The following is a 26,641-nucleotide window of genomic DNA, read 5'->3' as shown; positions in this document are numbered from 1 at the left end:
GTGATAAAAGTGATATAGTGTATACAGTGTTTTACAGTGTTTTTATAGTGTATATATTTTACTTGTTTATATTTATGTGTAATAATGTTTTTAACATAATTTTCTATTGGCCTATATGGGTTTTCAAAAGATAGAATTTAACAGAATCATAACAACCAACCACACACTGCTTATAGTAATTTTAGCTAAATTAAGAAATCATGAAAGGTCACACACAAGTGAACAACCCACAACATAATTAAGAAGCTAATTCTTCACAACACACAATGACATAGACCCCATATCTGAAGATGACACACACCGAGTGTCGAAAACGTTCATATAAATCCAAATATTAAGATAAGCACAGGTGGAAAACAAAAATTGATATTATAATAACAGAACTATAGCTTATTTCTATATTACAAGCAGTGCCTCTTTTCCTATCATTTGTATTCCATCTCTGGAACATCCCTGTGTAGTCCAGCAAAAATCAGCAAGCATAGAGATGCTCCACCTGCCCTTGTATCGTCTCTCTCTTATAGAAATTACTTGGCAGAAACGATCTTCATGCTCGTCACTCACTGCACCATAATTGCCTGGGAACAAGTCTAAATGGGAGTATAACGTATGTATTTTGAGTGACATATTGCATCCCATTATTTGATAGGATTATATTAAGAGTTCCGTTACTTCTTTATAGTTTTCAGCGCTCACGTTTCCCAGAAATTATGTCACCATGTTTCGGAAAGCATCCCATGCTATCTATTCATTATCATTTAACATTGTTTCAAAACTGAGGAGTTTACGAATCTAAGGGCCAAAAAAAAAATATTATTCTCAGTGATTGTTGGAGATTTATGAAGAAAATATTTGAATGCATCTCCATTTTGGTTCATACCTTCATTAAATTGAGTTTAATATGTAATGAAGGAAGTAAAAGCTTACTGGAATCTACCAAAGGAACATGATGAATGTTCTTTGTTCAAGGTTCTAAATATTCCTGCAGTAGTCAGTCTTTCTTGACACAGAGGGATGTCTTATCACAGCTATCCCATTCACATGAAAAGCAACAGTACATAGTACAGCCCAGCAGCAGACAGAGAAGTATTGCTGTTACATTAAAGTCACCACAAATATGCTAATTGTATTCGGTGTAATTTATGCTTTTTATCAGTTTTTCCATGTTGGCATATATTTCTTCAAGTGCACTACATAACCAATTAAAATTATGGAGAAAAACAACTTTTAGACTTAGAAGCGTCTATGAACACCCAACATTCTTCGGGATTATGTCTTGTCATAAGGCCTCTAATACCTTCAGCTAGAACCTTCTGCTGTTGAGTCTGGATCCTAGTAGTTCTGATTTGCTCCCTCATAAGATCATTTAATTCACGTTGAGTGATCAGTGATCATATGGGGATTCGACGAGGATATATAGACTGTGAATGTCGACAAACCAGATACAGGATTTGGCATAGCTGCATCGAGTTTTTCCGCCTCATGCTCCTCGTCAGATGAATCAATGGGGGTTGTGGAATAGGTAGTTCTTCAGAATGTGATAGGCTACAGATCGAATAGCTGATGCCACTCACAGAAAATCAAATAGGATCTCACCACGACGAGTGTGCAAAATTTAACAAAACATAAGTGAATACAGTAAAGAAAACACGTTTTCACTCATAATATCTTCAATAGCAACTGCCTAGTGTTGTTGTGAAGCTTGCTTTGTCAGTGGTAAGACATATTGAAAGTCTTAAAATGAACTCCTTCCCATTCAGGGATGGTAAAACTACTACAAACCTATATTTCGTGACATATTTTTAAAGGACAGAACTCAACCTGTCATAACATATATCGCCAAAACCAGGACCAACTGATAAAAATTAATGTCGTAATATTCGTGATCAGTGATACAAATTTAGTTGGGCTTGATTACTTCAATCTCCGAAGTATTTTAGTGTTGACCATTTATATCTACCAACTAAGACAGAAGAAGATAAAATCAACTATCACAAAAAGGGTGATTGCAAAATGAGAATTAAGAAAGAAACATAGACAGAGCTAGGAAGTATTTGTAGCTTATTTGGAAAATGATATCATTAGACCTCAACTGTAGACCTGCAAGATCTTAAAAGAGCTGAGTAATGAAATTAAAGATAATTTAAAGGTAAATGATAGTTCTCAGTCATCAGCAAGTAGCAGATGAGTAAGGACGTGTGTCTGAGAAGCTTCGAGTATTCAGTGTAGAGAGAGTAATGCCCTATGAGACAGTGTTAAGTAAGATGATAAGTACAGAGAGTTGAAAATGGAAGGTTCTGCTACAAGGTAAGTCACTGGAGAAGAAAGAAAGTGGGGACCGAAAAGGAGGAGTGCAGAATCAGAAAGAAATAATAAATCTCAATATTTAAATTGATAAAACATCAGAAAGTTCGACTAATATAACATCAGAAAGCTGGAAGTTAAAAATGGAAGACAACAGTGTGAAGATAGAATATCTGCTATGGGAAAATTGTCAAATGAAGGAGAAAACCAGATATTAGCAAGAAAAACAAAGAAGAGGAATCTAATGTTCTTTGGAGTTGAAGAAGTGGATCTTGAATATGAAATGGATACATATGAGACTTATGCAACATGTGCAATGAGATTTTTTAAACTGATGTAAGGGTAGGTCACATTGAACAGATGTAGACTAGGGAAACGAAAGAATAAATCTATTTTAGTAAGATTTATAAGTATGAGAATGAGAGAGACAAGTTTAAGTAATTTAAAATAATTAAGGAAAATAAAAGTGAGGGTGGAAAAAAAGACATGAACTATAAAACAAGAAGCAGACACAAGCTATACTGCCATTCATGAATTCGACTAGGAATAAGGGTCATTTTGCTACCATTTATGAAGATAAATTGAAATTCAATAGTAATATTATGACCTTGAGTTTTGTCAAGAGAACATAAATCATCCAGAATTTGGATTAAATATTGCGGCTGGGAAACAATATAGGAAAGCAGAGAAAGAAAGGCAAAGAAAATGAAGGCAAACGAGGTGAAGGAACACAGAAGATCAGAGCAGCCAACTTCAAAGGACAAAATTGGGAGAAGGGAAGAGAAGAATGGCAACAGAGGATTCAGACTGAAGGAAATCAAAAGTGGAAATTAAAGAAAAGGAGAAAAGGTCATGGTTTGGTTTAATTCCGAGTAAAGGGAAAAAATAGCTGTTAGAATCCGAATGTGACAGAATGAAGAGAACTAGAAATGAAGAATCAGAACTTGGAGTCAACAGGCAACAGACGCAGACACAGAGAGAGGATATCGAACTAGGGAGAGTGGATATGAATCAGGAAGTGAGAGAGATGTGTAGCAACACATGGACGAGTAGCTCAGAAGATGAAATGAAACATACTGCGAAGAAGAGTAACATAGGTGATACAGTTGGAAAAAATTAAATGTGACATGGACAAGAGTTAAGTGAAGGGAAAGGGGGAGGTAAAGAGAATAAAACAAGGGAAGAAAAAGTAGTAAATACAGATACAGTGAGTGTCAGTGATATTGAAGAAAAAGGGGCAGAGAGAGAAAATAATCCAGGGTTACCAATAGAGGATATACTAATTACAACAGAGATATTAAACGAGTGTGTAGCGAAGGAGTTTAATATTCTAAAAGAGAAATGTCCAGAGTAATGTGATAGTATCAGAGGGAAATAAAGTATGTGACAGTGTAAAGGAAGATTAAAATGAATAAAATTGAGGGGATGTTAAGGAAAGGATAAGGGAGAGATGAATAGAATAAACTAGGAAGAAGAAAAGTAAAAAGTGTAGTTACAGTGAGTTAGAGATAGTGAGAACAGAACAGCGAGTGTTTCTCTTTTAGCAGAGAGAGAAAGAATCTGTTAAGTGGAGTAATAAGAAAATGAAAGTGAGTGCAAATACGGCGAGTGAACCATGAAAGTTAATCAGTCAAGGGGGAAAAGTGATAAGTGAATTAAATAAGTAACAGCAAAGAAATATTACAAACATTTGAACAATGAATGAATGAATGTAAGAGAAAGAATAAAATTAAGAAGAGGGCAATGAAAAATAGGATAAATAATATAATCTGGTAAGGTAGAGAAAAAAGTGTAATATAGATAAATAATTAGTGAATAGTTCTTGTTTAGTCAACTGTCTGAAGACAGATTTGAACCTCATAAGTGACATCAGTAAGGCATCAATCATGAGGCAACTAAGCCAGAGATAATGGGGTAGTGTAATCAGCTCCTTTCCCCCTCCATTATATACATCGCTAAATGGTAACATATTACACTAATCACATTTCAGATGTATACAAGCAATTGAAGAGTGTGATCCCAAAACGTGTTCAGTCCATTTTTATGAAAGGACTGGGCTAGTTTTTTTTTATTCACTGTTCTACATACTGAGTGTGTTTTCAAGTGACATGCACAACAACACAAACTATTCAGACAAGGATTGGCGCTGTTTTGGAAGCAAACAAGCTTAAAATATAATGATACAAGTCTCGTAATCATATATATGTATAAATCACAAAAATGGTTAAATGAACTGAGCGAGTTTTGGGATCACACCCTTCAACTGTTCTTCTTCTGACACATATCGTCAATAGATGTAAGTCACGGAATTAAAATTTGGAGTGAGTCCAGATAGGAGTCCACCTGTATGTAAGCAACAATTTCACACAACTGTCCACAAGTAGCATATATACAGGGGCTCTTGTTTACTGTACATGCGCAGTGTGTTGTAAGTGAAACTTAAACAATAAGGGAGCTCCAAATTTTATTTTCGTATCTGTACATATCAGCCAGAACCTCAATTAGAGGTGTTAATGAATAGTAGTTAGGGATAAAAAGGATCGAAAATTACCGGAAATGTAGGAACAACATTAAAAGAAGTTGGCAATGACAGTAGATGAGGAATAGTAGATTGTAGCAGGGATTAATTTTATTCTAAATCAAGGTAATATAGACAAGTATTTAATAGTAGTCAGGAATGGGATAGAGGAAATATACAAGATGTTAAGATTCCAAGATATCTCACAAAGGATGGAGGCAGGAACACTGATGAACACCATAATTGAAGACTGGAGACAGCTACCACATGACAATAGACGACTGGACTCAATAAAGACACTATTTTATATGTCACTAACCAGGTCAGAGGTCTGCACCGGAAGTTTTCGCTCGAGTGTCAAGTAGTTCAGGTACAGTGATGAACTGTGTAGTAACATCATAGATGTTTATCATTTCAAAACTTTGCAGTGTTTAACTAACCTCTCCATAGTACAACTACAAAACTTGCTTTAAAATGTAATATAAACGTTGTAGGTAAATGTTTTTTTTTCTTTTCAACACAGGAGTGATTTTGTTTCTGCCACATCTGATAGATGTTATTGGATGTAAATGTAATTATTATAAACGGAGAACATAATCACGATAATGCAAGAACTGTATCAAGTTTTCTAGTAATAATAATAATAATAATAATAATAATAATAATAATAATAATAATAATAATAATAATAATAATAATTAGTGTATCAATCTTTGCGTCTGTAACAGTTGTGCAGCATAATTATTCGTTTTATTATATTTTCTGTGACGTTATCTCTGTACTAATATTGTTATTAATCTAATGCTATATCAATAATATTTTGTAAAACGTTTCTACGTTGTCGCAGTATATAGGCGGAACACTATGTATAGACCTATCATATTATATATGTGATAAATCAAATATTGAATAATTATTAATTAGCAATAATAACTGTATATCGAAGTTTTTCATACTATTTTATTTATAACTTCATGTTCCTGTTTTGGTACATTCCATTGACTGTTCCATTAAACGTTTGTCATAAACGCAGAAAATAAAGCCTTATTTTTACCATGTGAGCAAAACATTTGTGTATCTTATCTGTTGCCTTCCATACAAGATAAGACATGTCGGTGAGATGACCTTGTACTGTGCTTATATTTATTACGAGTGTATCATGACCGATCGTATCTCACTCGAGGGTGTGACACTTGACCGAGTTCAAGCGAGCGATTTAACTCGAATGCAGCACTCTGGACCAGGTATTATTTACGAACTCTGAAGATGGCCTGCAATTGTCGTTATATAATCTACATAAAATAGCCAAAAATTGTGGTATGTAAGTTTCATTAAACAAAACTATAGTGCTTGCCTTTCCTAGTACAAATGGGATACTCCAAATTACTTTTATCCTTTTTGTTTAAACATTTAAATATTCTCTCATTAAACAAAACTACAGTGCTTGCCTTTCCTAGTACAAATTGGATACTCCAAATTACTTTTATCCTTTTTGTTTAAACATTTAAACATTCTCGCATTAAACAAAACTACAGTGCTTGCCTTTCCTAGTACAAATGCGATACTCCAAATTATTTTTATCCTTTTTGTTTAAACATTTAAATATTCTCTCATTAAACAAAACTACAATGCTTGCCTTTCCTAGTACAAATGGGATACTCCAAATAATTACTTTTATCCTTTTTGTTTAAACATTTCAATATTCTCGTGCACAGGCTGTTCTATATTAATGTCTTTCGCAAATCACTTTTAAAGAGTCATTAAATCATATCTCTTCTGAGCACCACACCTTTAAGTTCACCAGACGCAACTCGAATCCACATCCAGAAAAATATGCACAACAAAAAATTATTAGAGAGGGTGAATAATGTTAACTACCTTGGATAGTCATTACCATTTACACATTACCTTGACATTCCCAATAATATTAGTACAGTTATCAAAACCTTAGTTCAAAATCACGCACGAATTAAAATTTATAGAACTCTTGCCCGACCACTACTGTCTTACGAATGCAAGGCACAAGTATTAGAACACTGGACTCCTGAAGAATAACTGCTGCAGAAATTAAATTCATGTGGCACAGCCTACAGCAAGAATAACAAATTGGGATGGAAAGAAGAAATCCTGAAAGAACTTCAAACATAATCAATTTTAGAATAAGTATGTAAACAATAAACGGTAAAATTGAGAAAGATATGTTAGAAGAATGAAGTGGAATGCATCCTTAAACAAATTCTGCAATATGTATCTTATGGAAATAGATCCATTGGTCGCCCAGTAAAAAAGTGAACTTATGTGTGATCATAACAGGTCACTTGGTCTAATGCAGCAGTCATCAGCATACTGCACTCTTGGGCTAGCATCTCTTACTCGCAGATCTCTTACAGCACCAGCGTGGATCTGAGGCTACTGGCGGTTATGCTTCCTCCTGCATGAGGGGGCATTTTGCCATGCACTGCTTACCTGTAACGCATTTCAGCGAGTGATGACGATCACTGGTCTAATGCATGTTTGGAAGAAGAAGAAGATGGAAGAAGAAGAAGAAGAAGAAAAATAATGATGATTACGACGACGACGAGGTATCTGCAGCTGGAAGATCTGAGAATAAAAGGCTTATGCAAAGATCATCACTGAGACAGGAAGACAGTATTGCAGTGAATCTGAGTGAGAAATAATATTACCTGTTTCTGCAATAAAATTAATACTTTTCCTGAAGATTCAAAGGTCCCATTACCAGTTCCTTACATATGTATACAGTATTACTTACCTGGCATCACTAGAACGTCAAAAATAAAACTTGCAAGCATAATGGGTAGTAGAGCTTCACCCCTTGAGCGTAACGTTCCTTCTTTCAGTTGTTCAGCTCGTTCCCTGATCATCTTTAACTCCCAATTCCCTAGAGGAATGCGTTTTAACAGATTCACTAGTTCCGATTCCTGGTTGGCTAGTTTTACCTAAAAAAAAATTAATATCAAAGTAAGATATAAATTTTGACTTTTACAGTTTAAGAATTTTTCACAAGAAATGCAACAATATTTTTTATCATCAATGACTTATCTCAATATAAATAATATTGCAAGCATTCTATGATCGAGTTTAAAGTTTTCAATGTTGTTACTACATAAGACATCATGTACATTATAATCATTTACTAAAAAATGGTTCAAAAGCCAGAAAATAATCTTTCTAAAACAATGGCATAATGTAATTCTAAAATATTTAAACAATTCATACATAAAGTTAATTACATAATTTTATTAAGTGGTTTAAATGGAATGTTTTTATAAACACAAAGACTGAATAGCTTTCAATACCTCTTACTTTAAAAATAACCTGTGGTTATCACGACATTGATAATGATGATAATGATAATAATAATAATAATAATAATAATAATAATAATAATAATAATAATAATAAATATAAGTGGCGGTCACTCATCCCCAGTGGCGAAGCTAAGGTGAAAATACTGGGTAGTCTGAAAAAAGCTTACCTTACATCTTTTTATAGAGCAGATTTTTCTCTACTTCTTTATCAATTTTTTTTTTGTAACACAGGCCCTACAAGTTTCACCTCCAAACAGAATACAGGTATAACAATATAACTTATTTGTCTCAGGGATATTTCTTATACCATGACAAATGAAAATTTCTATTTTGTCTTCCTCCATCGGCTATTTTAATATTATATAAATGTAGTGTCAAAACTTAGAGATACACATTGCTTTTATTGATTTTAAACAAGCTTTCGATAGAACAAATCGAATTAAATTATTTCAGGTGCTAGGAGATAATCATGTCCCCCAACAGCTTTTAATTAACATTCATAACATTTACAAACGAACTTAGATAGCAGTTAGAACCAACAACAGACTTTCAGATTGGCAACAAATTCATAGCAGAGTAAGACAAGACTGTGGCCTATCTCCATTACTTTTCATCATATATATGAATAAAATCATTAAAGACTGGAAACAGACGCGTTTGGTAGTTCACTCTTTACTGATGATTTAGCCTTAGCTGCATGCAATGAAGATGAGTTTCAGTATTCAGTGCATAATCTAAATATGATCAGTGCAAAATACGACATGGAAATCAATATTGAAAAAACAAGTCATAGCAGTTCTTGGGAAATACCCAGTTGCAAGCAAAATTTGCTTAAACAACAAATTAATAGAATCAAGATGTATAATAGAAAGAGTAAATGAGTTTACATATCTTGGCTATAATTTAACATTTTTTTGGTGAAACAGATATAACTTCTAAAATTTGCAAATACAATATAACAATGGAAATAATTAACAAAATTATATAGTCTTCCCTAGTACAGTGACACACAAGAATCACAAGAATACATTTCTATGAAACCTTAGCTAGACCTAAACTATGTTACGAAAGTGAAGCATGGACAATGAGAAGTACGGATATCAGCAGAATAATGGCTTGTAAAATTAAATTTATGAGAGCAACACTAGGATAAAGTCGCTTGGACCACAAAATAAATAGGGATATCATGCAAGAACTTCAATTACAACCAGTCTCACTGTTTATAAACAAGAACCAGCTGCAGTGGAAAAACCATGTCCAACAATTAAATCGAAATAAACTTCCAAAAGCCTTGCTTCAATCCTGTCCCCAAGGGAAGAGATCTCTAGGCCGTCCAAAAAAAAAAAAAAGGTGGACCGAGAATGACTCACTGAGACCGTAACGTGCCTTGGGCCTTATACTTGTTTGGATGATGATGATGATGATGATGATGATGTTGATGATGAAATGTAGTGTCAATTTCCTATCTTTTTCAGCACATTTAGTTTGATACGTCCAACTGAAAACAGTTTCTCTTTTAATTCTACAAATTATGACCTCAATGTTCTCTCAGTATGAGCCATTTTACACAAAATTAATCTGTAATACACGCACGTATGCACTCTTGATTAAACTAACATTCAACAACGCAACACATTTAACACCAATATAGTACAACATATTATTGTAATACTGAGGCTACCCGCAACTGCGTTTCATAACAAAATGTAGCGGATAAATACCCCCTCCTTGGTCCCTCCTCAAACTTGCGAGTCAAGGTCGTAGCCATGCCTTTAGAGGCTTTCTGCCACAAGCCTCACACTGAACTCTCCATCCTCGAATGATTGCCAACAGTGAACTTAATATATGAAAGGATTGGAGTGAAACAAAGTGTTACAATAAATTGTTATGACGAACTTATAGACCTACTGTTGCTAAGCATAATGACCACAATTATTTGAGTAGGCCAAGCCACAAAAGCCTCTTAAGAGCTTCGCCACTGTTCATTTCCCTGGTTCTAGGAGAATATAACTTTTCATTTAACATATAATTATTATATTAAATTTATACATTATACATAGATCGAAATAGGAGTACACATGTTTTTCGGAACCTTTTTTATATTATATTTGCGTCATTGGCGACTTAGATTCTGATACTATAATATTGGAATGAGGGGGTTGTTAGTTTACTATTTTGCTGAAGCACAACTGGGAGTAAGAGATTGTTGATGTTGGAGTACTGTCATGATCTTTTGGTAGCTGCTGGGAGTTCTGGAACGTTTCTTTGAATGTGTTTCCTAAGTTCCCTTTTCGCATGGCTGTAGCATGTTTTAAGTTTATTTTCTTTCGCATGTTCAAGCGCAAATAGCAAGTGTTAATGTACTTCTTTAATTTTAAGTACTGTACCTAATTCGTTATAATCACTGAAAGTAAAATATTATTTAAAGAGTGACTGAGAATTCTTTAAGATATGAATTCTTTTTCAGGTATGTACATATCTATGCTACTACGTGTTGTTGACTGTTATATGAAGGGTGTGAAGGGAATTCATTGCTTGGATTCATTCCTCTCCATTTGAAGAGATTGCACAATAGCGCAGGAGTGTTGGGGAGGGACTGAGCCTACGTGTTAGTGTTTTAAAAATCTCAGTCATTCAGTTTTGAAGTGAAGAAAGACATTATTTCGCGCAGTAGGCCTACACCCGATCTACTTGATCATATTCAAACTAAAACAAAGTGATTGTACACCACTTAAAGAAAGAACAACATAAAAAAATTTACTAATTATGTGGATGCAGAAAAATGTCAAAATTATTCTGTTGGTCTTTCATTTATTTCCTAACGAGAAAGGCACTTGGAACGATTCATGACATAAAAAATCACAACACCACATAATCTCTCGAACAACATTTGATACAACTGAATAGACTTCCAATTAGACCAGCATCTTAAGCAAGAGAGAATGAAATACAATGAGCAGATGAAAAACAATAGGAAAGTTGTACGACGTTTGATTGTTATCTTCTTGGACACTGAGGAACTTTGGTTTTAGAGATGAAGATGAAACCTCTGATAACAGAGGGGATTATACTGAATTGATTTCATTGTTAAGAAAGTATGATGATACTCTAGACAGTCATCTTCAAAAAGCTATAATCGTCTCAGGGTTATTGAAACATTTTCAGAATGATTTAATTGAAAGTGTTATCATTATCATTTTAACGAGATAAGAACTGAAGTAACTCTCACCATCACTTGCCCTAATATTACATGAGGCCAGTGATATACTGTATCTTCTTATTCTCAACTACCAATAGTGTTAAGACACTCACTTCCTGATGGAGAAATTGTTGAACGATTTCTGGATTTTACAGTTGTCAGTGCAAACCACACCTCCAGTGCTCTCCCAGAACATGTATTTGATACCCTAAATGAGTGTGGTTCTAAGCTAGTTGCACTATGTTATGATGGTACTGCTGTAATATCAGGAGAAATTAATGTTCTAGAGAGTTAGATATAAATAATCCCGAACAATATTTGTGCACTGTTTGGCACACTGGCTTAATTTAGTACTTTCTCAATCAATATCTTCAATCAAAGAATGTAATAGTTTTTCATTACTCTTTGAAGCTTTTTTTCTTTTAATGTCAAGTTTTATTTAACGACGCTCGCAACTGCAAAGGTTATATCAGCGTCGCCGGATGTGCTGGAATTTTGTCCCGCAGGAGTTCTTTTACATGCCAGTTAATCTACTGACATGAGCCTGTCGCATTTAAGCACACTTAAATGCCATCGACCTGGCCCGGGATCAAACCCGCAATCTTGGGCACAGAAGCCCAGCGCTATACCAACTCGCCAACCAGGTCGACTTTTTTTTTTTTTTATACTACAACAATGGCAGCATTAGATTTTGAGGAAGAAAAGAGATTTCCTAAAGTGTGTCCTGTGAGATGGAATTACAATTCAAATTATTATAAAAAATAAACTGCAACAATCATAACGAATATTAAAATACGAACTTACAAAATGAATAAATTCCAACAGATGTCTATAAAAGTTTCAAAAGTAACAGTAAGCCTATTGATCTTCAAAAATGGAAAAACCAGGGTGGGGGCAGGGCACCCGTGATCTAGTAATCTTAGTAAAATTGCTTTCCTTACACTAGAAGTCATGGACTGCCACTGATAAATATTATTGTAATTTATCTCTAAAGTTAACTTAGATTAATTCATTTTTTCATTCTCGTAATATGACCGAACCACTACAGTCTTTTTCATAGAAAATTATTGGTTTTACTTTCAGGATTTTCCTTAGGCCTAAGGTGTAATTTCTGATTTTATTTCTTCTTAAAACCCCTTTTCTATTGCTCTAAAATATCTTATTTTGGTAGCTTACACTGTGCTTAATTCTGTTTTTGACATGAACCATGTTTCTGTTCTGTATTTTAGAAATGGAACGAAACAAATTTGATAAATTAATAAAAAATTAAAACAAATATCCTGTGTAAGTCTTTCCTATGTTTTTGTAAAGAAGATTTTCAAAGTGAAAAATACGATCTTTGAACCAGTTTAAATGAATACGTAACTTCTAACAATGAAAGGACCAAAAATTCAGATGTTCTTTGGAGAGCATCAAACATTTTAGATCTGGTATAACACCATTACCACAGTCTAGTATATACAGTCACGAAGGTTGAGTTTAAGAGGGTATTAGGAACAATAGACTGTGAAGGTACTATTTCGTATTGTCTGTAATGAGGCGATAGTAGCGATCTTAGTAGTTAACAACTATCTATGGATGCATATTTACAACGTATTGAGCTTCGTGACTATATATACTAGACTGTGCCATTATGCAGAATGACGTTCAAATGTTTCTAGAGGGTGCTGTGTTTGTTGGAAGGAAATAATATTTTGTCAGAAGGGAGATGTGTTTATAAAGGATTAAATATATGCTGAAAATGGAAAAACAACGTAACATGTGTTAAGTTGTTATTCTAGGGAATGTCTAAATTATTTTCTGAGATATTAGTATATTGGGCACATACACATATATGTAATCATTTAAATCACAGGACAATGATTTGTATTACTGTAGAACACATCCCCACAGATCATGAAAAATCTCTTTTCATGTAATATTTCCACATGTGAACTTCTCCTTATGAACGAATACCTAAATTAAAATAGAATTAACACCTTCAGAAAGCCAAATCTTCAGTTATTATTCAAAACATTTGCAATAAATATGTACGAAACATATGAACAGTTTATACAAAGTATTATGAGGGAGGATCGAAAAGTAATGCACAACAACTTTTTGTGGCAAAGTATATAATAGGTAATCAAAACGAAATAATGCAGAAAAAAGCTACAGGTTTTACCTATTTTTCAACACAGGAACCAAGTCTCTCGACACATTTCCCCCATTGTGACACCAGATTCAGTGCACCTCGTTCATAAAACTCCGTTTTCTGGGCATATAACCACCTGCGCATGACTGATTTCACTTCTTCATCCGAATCAAAGTGTTGGCCTTCTAGGAATTTTTTCATTGGTCTGAAGAGGTGAAACTGAGATGGTGCGAGGTCTGGGCTGTAGGGTGAGTGACTGCTGCCTCAATGACTCTGACATTGGGTGGAGTTGCAGTATCACTGGTCGGCCAGAACATGCTTCATCGGTAAGATTCACTTGGCCCTTTTCGAAGAATCTGCACCACCTGAAGATGTTGCTACGGTCCAGACAATCAGCACCATACACCTCCAACATTTCCCTGTGAATTTCATTTGGAAGAAACAGACTATATCTTGCTGCTCTTCACAAGTAGATGATGCTAGCACACGCTCCATCTTTACTCAGTAGTTACCGTTCATTCCGCCAGGGTGACACCTAATCGAGCCACTGCTGTCTGTAGCGCAAGATTCAAATTAACTATTTGCCAACTTTGAACGTCCTAACCAAAATAGTATACTGTAAAGAAATTGTTGTGCATTACTTTACAATCCTCCCTAGTAATTTCTTCTGGATACCAGATAAATTGTTTTTCTATACTGCATGAACACTAGATTATTTCCAAAGTAACCATTCTGCTCCAGTGAATAACAACAAGTGAAGGTATGCAAAACTTACCATATTATAAGTCGATCATTACCTGAGTGCCTTTGACCTCAGTGTTGATGGTGTTGTGTTCGCATCCACGGGCAGACACGTGGAGAAAGATTATCATGAATGACTAAATATAGACACATCCATCTCGACATGTGATTCACTAGCAGAATTATCTTAGCAGTTGATTCTAATACGTGTATTCTGTTTACGAAGTCTGAGCCTACTTACGATTGTGCCGTAAGTAATTTGCTTGCTTGCCATGCACACTGAAATAATGGTGAACTTATAAATGTAATCAATTCATAATTATGATAACTCTTTTTTAGGACACTAACCTCAAGTGGTTTGGTACTGGCAGGAGGCCGTGCCATCTCCAATCCAAACATACCAACACAGAAAGCAAGATGAAAATGTTCCAAGTTTTCAGCAAGTACTGTACAAAGGAATGCACATTTGGCCAGCGTAGCAGATGCCAAACAACTCAACTGGTGAGATGCTGGATTCACCTGCTGTAATATAAGAAAAATATTTTACAGTAACATATAAAGTGACTTAGCCTATCTGAAACTTGGTAAACGAATCTCTATGGAGGTTCACAGGATGGACTCACCTAGGGTGACCAGATTCACATTAATAAAAAAAGAGGACAGAAAATATGTACTAAGGCCTATATCATACTTTAAATTACGTCAATATCTATTTTATTATATAATATTTACAATACAGATGTAGGTATCTTAATTTATGTTATTATCTACTTTATTACAAAATAATTATGAAAAAATTATGATTTTTGAGTTAGTTACATATGGAAGTCAAGGGAACTATAACTGATGAATTTAAATACTATTATAGTCATATCATGCCATGGTATGAAAGAAAAATTTCACAACCTCGAGCGGGAATCGAACCTGCGACTTCCTGTTCTCCGGTCAGGCGCTCTACCACTGAGCTATCGAGTTCGTCTCATTCCAAAAACGAACGAATGAAAGGGGGCGAAGAAAGAATGAATGATGTTTAAAATGGCAGGCAGGGTAAGCATCCCTTGCCTCCATTGGTTTCCGACTAACAATTCACTAACTTTAGATCGAGGTTCCCAGCTAAAAGCCGTTTGCCCTCTCAACTAACAGTAGTGTATTTTCCCCTGTAAATGATTTTTATGAAAAATGTACATGCTAACAGTTGAATTGTGAGTGAATGAATGAAGTGAAATTAGCACCATGCCTCGCAGATGTTAATGAGAGTTGGAGAGTCCAGTGCTCTGGTCAGTTCTGTCCTAGTCACGTTTTTGTAGTGGCGCTAGGGAGACTCGTAACCTGTTACCAACAAAGTGGTGGGCTACTCGTTTCCGTAGAAGCCGTCTGGCTGCCTGGTTGGCTGTGGCAAGTGTCGTGTGTCATTTCGTGGGGTTCATCTCATTCAAAAGGCTTGGAATTATCCTTTCATACTGGCGACTCTGTTATAGAGTACTGTCCATAGCGTCTGATCTAGTCAGCACTGCTTATGGGTTGAAAGAAACATTTACAAATGTAATCTTCATCTTACGATGTTTGGTGATGTATACACGTCCGTTGATGTGACATATTAATGAATTTAAATACTATTATAGTCACAATCATGCCATGGTATGAAAGAAAAATTTCACAACCTCGAGCGGGAATCGAACCTGCGACTTCCTGTTCTCCGGTCAGGAACTATAATTATTAAAAAGGACAGAAAAATATCTACTTAGATTTACATTCGCACCTCGATCTCTCGATTTACTAGCTACCTCTGAGCCCAGATCACATATATAACAGATTGGCCAACCCAATGTTAGAAATGGTAATCTGTAGAAAGAACAACCACCAGGATCGCCACTGTTGATTAGTAAAGACCACTAGATGGAAGTACAGTTGCTCCATGCAATTCAAATGGGACTTATAATGTGATTTCTTATGCAGTAGCTAGATGGCAGCATAGTGAAATTGATAAAAGTTGCCGTCAAAGCCTACAAGTCTGAGCAATCTGTTATATAATGTGATCAGACCTCTAAGCAACGACCATAACAAGGAGGAGCAAAGAGAGTTATGACAGTTGGCAAAGAGTATATTCCATCGATGCTGCTGCCACTTACAAATTACTTGAAAAAGACGTCAAATCAGATAATTTCAAAATATCAGGCATACAAGTTACGAAAAGGAGGACATTTCTTGATTTTTTAAAAATTCGTCCAGACCCCAGACAAAGGCCTAAAAAGGAGGGCATGTCCGAACAAAAGAGGGCGTCTGGTCACCCTAGACCCACCTTTTACAGACAATTGACATTAGTAACAATAAGCATACCAGTTCTATGTGCTTGCCACGTTTATTCATAAGGAAATGACCCAGGTACTCACTTCTGTTGGGGGCAGAGTAACCTTAAGACCTCAGTGCGGCCGGAGGGATTAGCAGTGGAGAAAATCCATGTCTCCATCGGGAATCGAACCGGCGACCTTCTGGCACGCAGTGAAATGTTACACCATGCCCCAAAACTGGGTATAGTGCTTAATATTTTTCATACCATATAAGAAGGAAACAAATAAACTGCCGCATGCTCACACGAATCAATTACGACATGTTAAGTTTACTTCAAAAGCAAAATAATTCACAGTCTCCTATGCTGACGATTGAGTTATGATTTCAAATTTAGAAGCTAAGCTTCAATGAATTTTTAAAATCTTTTAAATCACAGGTGGAAAGTAAAATGTGTCCCTTTCAAACTTCCCACATTTTAATTAATCATTGCTAACAAAATGTGCGGAATTATGAAATGAGACTGGTATTAAAAGAAAGAGAAACTCAAAGAACTTTCATTGTCACACACTAATTCATCTCTATATGTGCACCATTGGTAGCATAAACAATATCAAGTCTGAATAATTTCAAGGGAAAAATTGTTCCGGGGCCGGGTATCGATCCCGGGACCTCTGGTTGAACATACCAGCGCTCTACCACTGAGCTACCCGGAAACTCCACCCGACACCGTCTCAACTTTTCCCTTTATATCCACACAACTCGCGTGGGCTGACGAAACGCCAGAGACCCACAACGAGTGCACACAATCTCTGTGTGACTTGGAATTGTGGTTTTCTGTTAACGTACACAGTAACATATATATTATGCAAATCTAGTCTTTCAGGTGAAGCTCCCTGTAAAGCATTTCAACATTTCCCTGCTTTACAGGGAGCTTCACCTGAAAGACTAGATTTGCAATATCAAGTCTGTATTCGATTTCGTTCCACGTTCTGTTCAACATGTTCATTGATACAGTTGCAATTGTGTCACCGATAAAGGTCGTAAATCTTGAAGATCTTGTACCGAAATCGCAAAGACACAGTCTTTTACATAGTCCCAGAGGAAGAAGTCCAGTGGAGTGATGTCTGGCGAACGTGGTGGCCACCAAATTGATCTGCCGCGTCCAATCTAGCGATCTGGGAGGCTTCTGTGAGGGAATTCCGAACATCCAGGCTCCAGTGTGAGGGGGAGGGGGGCTCCGTCTTGTTGAAAGATTACTTGAGGTTGCAGATCAGCTACCTGGTGGTACAAGAACTGTTCCAACATGTCTTGGTATACTGGGTCAGTTGACTCCTCATGGAAGAAAAAAAGGACTGATAATCTTATTCTTCATCACGCTGCACCAAACATTTATTTTTGAGCTATCTTGGGCATGTTCATGGTAGATGTGTGGATTTTGTGTACCCAGATCCTTACATTATGCCTATTGACAGATCCTGATACATGAAACGTTGCCTCATCTAAAAACAAGACATTTCCAAGAAATTGAGGGTCCCTATCAATACAATCCAGCATTTCAATAGCGAATGTCTGTCGTCGTGGTCTGTCATATGGTTTTAATTGTTGAATAATTTGCACCTTATAGGGATTACAAACGAAGTTGCTTATGAAGCACTCGATGCACAGTTGATCTTGGCATACTGAACTGCTGGGATGCATGGCAAATTGATTTTTGAGGACTTCTCTGAAATCCTGTTCTAATATCTTCAATATTCTCTTCTGAGACACGTCGACGAGAACCTCCAGATTGTTTGTTCACACTTCCAGTCGCCAGAAACTTCTCACACCATGCCTTAATGGTTTTCCCATCCTCCATATTCTCTCCGGTAATTTCCTTGCACTGTAGTTATTGATTTCGTCTCTGTATACCAGAAAACAGTTTGTGTGCATTACTGTGGAGTCGCCATTTTGTTTTATGCCATTGTTGCCCAACATGTGACAGATGAATTAACTTAAAACAAATGAAATAATTCTTTGAGTTTCTCTTTCTTTTAATATCAGTCTCATTTCATAACTCTGCATACTTTGTTAACAATGATCAATTAAAATGTAGGAGGTTTTGAAAGGGACATGGTGTATAATATGACTGTACCAGTTTTAATCAAGTATTGGAAGAGGAAGACATAATGGTGATGAAGGAATGCATGGCGGAGATGAAGAAGATCAAAGAATTACAGCACGAAAATAAACTTTTAGAAAGTAAATGGGAACATTTCGATGAGGAGAAGAGGAGAAAAAACTTGTTATTTTTCAGGATAAGAGAAGAAGAGAGAGAGCAGAGTATAAATACATATGAGAAGATAATGGGAGTCTTTTGGGAGTTTTGGTATGGAGTGAGTGACGGGCAAGTACTGGAAGCTTTTAGAGTGGGAAAGAAGCAAAGCCAAAATTCTGAACATGTTAGGCCAATATTAGTTAAATTTAAGTGCTAGATTTTGAAAGCAAGGATCTTGAGAAATAGAAGAATATTAGGCAACGCAATGATTAGAGTGGACAATGACTGGAGTTATGAAGTGAGAAGCAGAAGAAGGGTTTTAATCCCTTTCCTGAAATCAGTACTTAGGAATGGACATTTTGCGAGATTGATTAAAGATAAAATCAAGATAAACAATTTGGTCTTCAGTGTGGAGGAATGTCTGGATAACATAAAGGACCCAGAAATAGGAGCAGAAGCGAAGGAGAGAAGTAGAAAAATCTTGAAGAAGAAAATCCAAAGTATTGTTTTGAAGGGAATGATGAGTGACACGAGCATGAGTAGGGTGTTGAAATGAGAAGAGTTATGCGACAGTGCAGGAAGGGTAACAGCAGGCAGTGCGATGTCAGCATCAGTGACGTTAATTAGCGAAAAAGAGTGTGCTGGGTCAAGTGAAGGGGGGAAGAAGCTAGTGACGTCAGGTAAAAGCAATCAGAGTGTGACGTCGAAGAATAAGGATGCGTGCATGATAGCAAGTGAAGTGCAAACTCAGCAAAATCAACGCTAAAAGCTGTTGGGGCAATATCGAATAGAGTGAAAGAGCTGAGAAAGGAGGAGGAGCTGGGGAAGGGAACTGGTGAAGAGAAGATAAGAGTGTTAAAAAATAAGAAACATTACTACTTAAGGAACTGGTGTAAAGGGTTCAAGTGAAACAGGCAAGGTTCAAGGTAAATTGGAAAGAAGTGAGGGTATTAAAAGTGTGGCCAAGAAGGTTAGTTACCTACGTGAAGAAGTGTGGTGTGAGTGAAATGTTATGTATGTTTTGGAAACAAAAGTAAATAACTGAGTAGAACTGAGAATGGACCAAGAAAAATAATAGTGAGTGGAACTTGTTGTGGTGATTGTTATTATTATGTATGGGGTAGGACAATAATATACTCTGGTGTAAAGGGGGAATAGTTAATTAGTTATTAGATGAATTTGGAGGATGGTCGTTAAAATATTGTCCGCGAAACATATCTGGACAGTTAAGAGAGAGATGCCCGTGGGGTAGAGAGCGGAAGCAAGGAAAGAGAGAGGAGGACGGTCTACGAGACGGGTAAAATACATTTGCTTGCTTAGTGTGACCGAAAAGTTCGTTGTTCTTACAGTTGTGTATTATTTTAATAATAATAATAATAATAATAATAATAATAATAATAATAATAATAATAATAATCATCATCATCATCATCATCATCATCCTTCACGAATTAGGCCTCTGTAGACCTGTTTCGGCCCCATCTAGCAGTCTTCTTAAAGGTCTTCCTGGTCGACGATGTCCTCTAGGTTTATATTGCATCATAATTTTTGGGAGTCTTGAATTTTCCATTCTTCTTACATGATCTAGCCAATTGAATTTGTATCTGCTGATTTTTTCTTCTACTGACTCTACTTCTAATTGTTCTAAAATTTCTTCATTCCTTTTTCGGTCTAAAAGAGTATATCCTGCTGTCCTCCTCAAAAATTTCATTTCCGTTGCTTTGATTCTGTTCATGTCTTTTTTCTTTAATGACCAAATCTTGCTTCCGTATAAAAGGGTGGGTAATGCTAGTGTATTATATATTTTTATTCTTGTAGATTTTTGTACTAATTTAGCTTTTAATGCATTGTTTATTATTCCTAGAATTTGTGTAAATTTGGTAATTTTCTTGTTCACATCTTTTTCATTTTGATAAGATATTTCACAACCCAGATAATTGAAATTTTGCACTTGTTCGAGGCATTGGTTATTGTGTATTATCTTACTTCTGACTGGGTCTTGTCCTAAAAATGCCATTACTTTTGATTTTTGTGCTGAAATTTCCATCCCAAAATCTTTTAATATTTTATTTAATGTATACAATCCTCTTTGTAAATTATCCTCTGAATTGGAAATTATGACTTGATCATCGGCATAGAGTAAGGTATTTAATGTTAGAGCACTGGTTATTTTGATTCCTGATGTGTAGATTTGGTTCCATTTTAAAATAATTTCATTTATATAAATATTAAATAAAGTTGGTGATAGTGGACAACCTTGTCGAACTCCATTATTAACTAATTTTCTTTCGGATATACAGTTATTTATTTTGGCACTTATTTTGCTGTCTGTGTAGATTTCTATTATATTTTGCAATAGCAAATTTGGAATATTTTTTTCTTGTAATATGTCGAATAAAAGGTCTCTTCGGACTTTATCAAAAGCTTTCACAAAATCAATAAAAGCTATATGGGTTTCTAAATTAAATTCTCTTCTTTTTTCTAACAATAGTTTCATACTAAATAATGGATCTACACATGATCTTCCTTTTCTAAAGCCATTTTGACACTCCAGAAGGAAAGTTTCAGCATGTTTTTTTAATTTTTCATTTAAAATCCTACTAAATATCTTATAACATGTGTTGAGGATACTAATCCCTCTATAGTTTTCAACATTCTGTTTATCTCCTGTTTTATATATGGGAATAATTACACTATTTTTCCATTCTTCCGGTAAAGTGGCAGTCAGATATATTCTGTTTAGAAATCTTAGTAATCTTTCTTGAAATAGATCTCCTGCATATTTATACAATTCTGAATTTAGGTTATCTTCTCCAGGTGATTTACTATTTTTCGTCTTCTTTAATGCTTCTTGTAGTTCTTCTTTGGTAATGCATTGTTCATCTGGGTTTTTTGTGTCCCAGAATTTTGAATCAAAAGTAGGATTGTTCCATAAGTTTTTGTAAAAGTCTAGGAATGTTTCTATTTTGGGGCAAGGGTTTATCTTGGCGGATTCCTTTATGTCTCTGTTCATGTATTTTAAAATTTTATATGTATTGGGTTTCCTTTTATAAATGTCAGTTTCTAAAAAAGATATAAACTCTTTCCATGATTGCCTGTGTCGTTTTCTAATTTCTCTGTTAGCTATCGCCCTTTTATGTTTATAATCTATTTCATCATTAACGGATTTTGTTTGAAGGTATTTTCTATAAGCTATATTTTTATTTTTTATGATCTCCTTAATTTCATCATCCCATGATCTTAATTTTTTCTTTTGTGTGAAAGCCTTATATTTTCCGATGCTCTCCGTGGCTGCCTGTGATATTTGAGTTGAGTTGATAATAATAATAATAATAATAGGAAAATCCATGGAAACAATCAAATGTAATGAAATATATGTAATTTCATTTTAGAGTTCAAGGTGGATGGGGGTTCAAACCCGGTAACCTCCTTTGCGTAAGCCCCTATAACAGACTTACAGTTCTTCTACTTGAAAGAGTTAATGCATCACGTACCATCAGTAGTTCACAGTCAGATACGAATTGTAATAATTGGAGTTGTGATTATACTGTATTGTACACAGACGAAGAAAAAATGTAATTTATTTATATTTGTTATTTTGTGAAGCCATACACTATCATCTACCATATCCAATGGAATGCACTGAAAATAAATACCGAATGATGTTTTTGTAACTGTACATACAACTGCTGCAGCGATGGTCAGGTAGCTAGCAGATAGCTACGGGGCAGTGAGAGAGCACTAGGGAACCCATCTGCCTAGATAACTTGCGAGGACAGTAGGTAGGGTGGAAATGTGTTGATCACTGTGATAGGTGTTATAGGATGGAGAGGGTGCGGAGAATATTATATGAGAATGAATAACGGGTTCAAGTTAGGGCAGGATTATAGTTTTGAGAACTGGTTAGTATAGTAAAGAATTCTGTAAATAGTGATGATGAGTCCCTGAATACAGAAACGTGAAGGGCCATCACCGCTTGGATGTTTTGCTTAAAAACAATAAATCATATCATAGCAATGCGACTATACCTGTACCTAAAACCAAAAGCTTCGTAAACAAAGTTACGACGAAAACTTGAAATTGGTAAACATCCAATAGAAAAGGTATGGGCAAAATTATTTATGGGTTTAAATTTCCTTATGTCGTCTGTTTTAAAATGAGATTTGAAATCATATGAATAAAGCTATTTCAATTTCTGAATGTATGATGCAAACTGCAAAATAAACATGTGGATACCGATACCACTATAACACCATGTATAACCAGTAATGTCGTAAGCAGTAGAAAAAACAACAGAAACCTCTAAAAAAATTATTTTAAGAAACTATGAAATGAAGGTAGTCTGAACAATTGTTATAAAAATGTTCTTGGGCAGAATAAGAAACGATATTAGAAGAGAAGTTTGCTAAATACAAGACATAGAGAATCAAGAATCAAGAACAGAGTAAGTCAAACCTAAGGGACCAGCAATCCTGTCATCTCTTGGCAAGTCGACCTGGGTAGCACAGTTGGTATAGCGCTGGCTTTCTGTGCTCGGGGTTGCGGGTTTGATTCCGGCCCAGGTGCTTAAATGCGACAAGCTCATGTCAGTAGATTTACTGGCATGTCAAGAACTCCTGTGGGACAAAATTCCAGCACACTGGTGATGCTGATATAACCTCAGCAGTTACGAGTGTCGTTAAATAAACCATAATTTAAATTTTCTCTTGCCACTAGTCTGGCAAGTAGACTGCCAGCTGTAGCAGGTAACATTCTTGCTGTTTCACGGCACTATTCTTTTTTTTTTTTTATTTCATTTAATTTACTGTATCCCATAGATCTTACATTAGCATTGAAGCTTAAGGTGTGGAACAAGTCAAGATTTTAAGATTTTACAAGATTACAATATTTTGGCAGGATGAAGTGAGTATGTCAAGTCTTTTTTCGCGTACTTCATGTATTATTTATGTGAGGAAATGGAGAGAATCTTACCTGAATGTCAGAGCCAGTTGCTCAAAATGTCCTTCATTATTTTCTATACATGATGTTGGGAAAAATACAGCAATCTCACAGTTCGGTTAGAATGCTGGTAGCTTAGGTCTCCTTTAAGCACAGCACAGGACACAATGAATGCATGGCTTTCCTTGTGATGGGTTTACATGTGCATGGATTTATTGGCGCACAAGTAAAACAACTTTCACGTGTAAACCGTTACTGACATACAAGTTTAGACACTGCATGCAATGTTTGGAAAAGTTAGTAACATTCTAACTTTTCAATGTGCCAGTGGCGACACATGCACAAGTGAATATTTCTGTTGCAGTTGTAAACATGTAGTTTCTCATCGGCTTGCCAGCATTCTACAGTACATAGTACACTGATGCCTTTGCATCAAGTTTTTAAAATTTGATTTATAAGAATGAGTAAGTGAAATTCTGAGATAGTCATAAACTTTGTTGATATATATGAAAAACACCAGTGTTCGTGGGATCTGAACTTAATCTTTATAAAAGAATAGAGATGTCAGAATAGACGTTAATGAAGATATGGCAAGGGCAATGAAAATTGATGGATTTGGAATTTCCCAGGTGAAAGCAAAAATACAATTCATACGAGATGTGTACACTCTGGAGGTAAGGAAAGTAACAATAAGTATGAAATCTGATGCCGGGACAGATGACATGAACAAACTTAAAGTAACATGGTTTCCAGTTGCTGATAGGACTTTGCACCAAGTGGTACACATGAGAGAAGATTGTTTTCAGAAATTTCGAGTACTTTGTATAAAAAACATTATAATCTTAATTTATATACAATTTAAGACTGGAAATTCAAAAGGGGCTACGTGTCATCTACTGAAAAATGTGATTTTGATGTGTGTGTGTGTGCTATTTACCTATCCAAATACTGTACGCATTCATTTATTTATAGCTATCTAAGGCCAAACCCAGCAATCTTCAGTCTTTCCCGTCTCAGCATTATTCTTTCGTCACACACTCCATTCTTCTCCATATCTACACTTCAAATGTTTCCAGACGCTTCTAAGTTATTCATTCATTGTAATGTCGATGTTTCTGTCCCATACCCTACAATGCCACACTCCACACAAGGCACTTCACTAGTTCTTTTTCCTGAGGTCAGCAGCCTTTTGACTTTCTGGCAGCAGCTCATGTTACTACTTATAGTACTTACTTACTGGCTTTTAAGGAACCCGGAGGTTCATTGCCGCCCTCACATAAGCCCGCCATTGGTCCCTATCCTGAGCAAAATTAATCCATTCTCTATAATCATATCCCACCTCCCTCAAATCCATTTCAATATTATCTTCCCATCTACATCTCGGCCTCCCTAAAGGTCTTTTTTCCCTCCGGCCTCCCAACTAACACTCTATTTGCATTTCTGGATTCGCCCATACGTGCTACATGCCCTGCCCATCTCAAACGTCTGGATTTAATGTTCCTAATTATGTCAGGTGAAGAATACAATGCGTGCAGTTCTGTGTTGTGTAACTTTCTCCATTCTCCTGTAACTTCATCCCACTTAGCCCCAAATATTTTCCTAAGAATCTTATTCTCAAACACCCGTAGCCTCTGTTCCTCTCTCAAAGTGAGAGTACAAGTTTCACAACCATACAGAACAACCGGTAATATAACTGTTTTATAAATTCTAACTTTCAGATTTTTCGACAGCAGACTGGATGATAAAAGTTTCTCAACCAAATAATAACAGGCATTTCCCATATTTATTCTGTGTTTAATTTCCTCCTGAGTATCATTTATATTTGTTACTGTTGCTCCCAGATATTTGAACTTCTCCACCTCTTCAAAAGATAAATTTCCAATTTTTATATTTCCATTTCGTACAATATTCTGGTCACGAGACATAATCATATACTTTGTCTTTTCGGGATTTACTTCCAAACCTATCTCTTTACTTGCTTCCAGTAAAATTCCCGTGTTTTCCCTAATCGTTTGTGGATTTTCTCCTAACATATTCACGTCATCCGCATATTACTTATAGTATACCCCAAGTATTTTAAGCTATCCACTTGTTCTACTTAGCGCAGTGTAGATGATATGTTAACTTCTGGCTAGAACTCTGATATTGTAGCTTACACTTTGGAACAGGATACAAATATTATAAAGAAACAAAACAACTTCCAGGTGTTAAATGTACCAATGTAATCTCCGATTTCAATTTTGGAAATAAAGCATCACTTATGTCGGTATCAAACCTTTGAATATAGTGGTACTACATTAGAACTGGGGACGGAGCGAGTAGAACTGTTGAGTTACTCGGTTCTATCGGTTTATGTGCTTGGCAGTGAAGCACCGAAGTTACTAGGTTAACCATAGCCGTTACCGGTCAGTTCAAACGTTCAAACAGAGTTCACGTGTTTTACTTCATTCTAGCAGACAACAACGTAGGTACTGTTGTATTTAAATATTTTCTGCTGCAGGACAAATTATTTGCTTATCGTCAAGGTGGACTGAAAGGCCTCTGGTATTGAAGAAGAGTTCATCCTATTATATGACCTGTCAAGTGGGCCTAATGAACACTGACAGTCTGAACATATTACTGTACATAATAATAATAATAATAATAATAATAATAATAATAATAATAATAATAATAATAATTATTATTATTATTATTATTACTACTACTACTACTACTAATATTAAAGTCTAGCATAACAGAGAAAGTGTGGAATTGAACGGGTACATCAGCTCCCTGTTTATGCAGATGACGTGACTATATTAGGAGAAAATCCACAAAAAATTAGGGAAAACACTGAAATTTTACTTGAAGCAAGTAAAGCGATCAGTTTGGAAGTAAATCCCGAAAAGACAAAGTATATGATTATGTCTAATGCATATAGAGTGTTAGTTGG

The 26,641-nt window shown here is 35.6% G+C and overlaps 1 protein-coding gene across 1 annotated transcript in view; it reads right to left on the bottom strand.

Moving 5' to 3' along the window:
* The window catches only part of Dora (zinc finger SWIM domain-containing dorado), a 260,924-nt gene that overhangs the window by 120,896 nt on the left and 113,387 nt on the right, over positions 1–26,641 (bottom strand). The window contains exons 11-12 of the mRNA XM_069825149.1: positions 14,574–14,747; positions 7,593–7,779 (exon numbers count right to left, since the gene is read on the bottom strand). Of these exons, the coding sequence (XP_069681250.1) occupies positions 7,593–7,779; positions 14,574–14,747 (361 nt within the window). The remainder of the gene's footprint in view (positions 1–7,592; positions 7,780–14,573; positions 14,748–26,641) is intronic.

Source organism: Periplaneta americana, chromosome 4 (genome assembly GCF_040183065.1).
Source record: "Periplaneta americana isolate PAMFEO1 chromosome 4, P.americana_PAMFEO1_priV1, whole genome shotgun sequence".
NCBI classification, from domain to species: domain Eukaryota; kingdom Metazoa; phylum Arthropoda; class Insecta; order Blattodea; family Blattidae; genus Periplaneta; species Periplaneta americana.
This window is presented reverse-complemented; position numbering and strand designations above follow the sequence as displayed.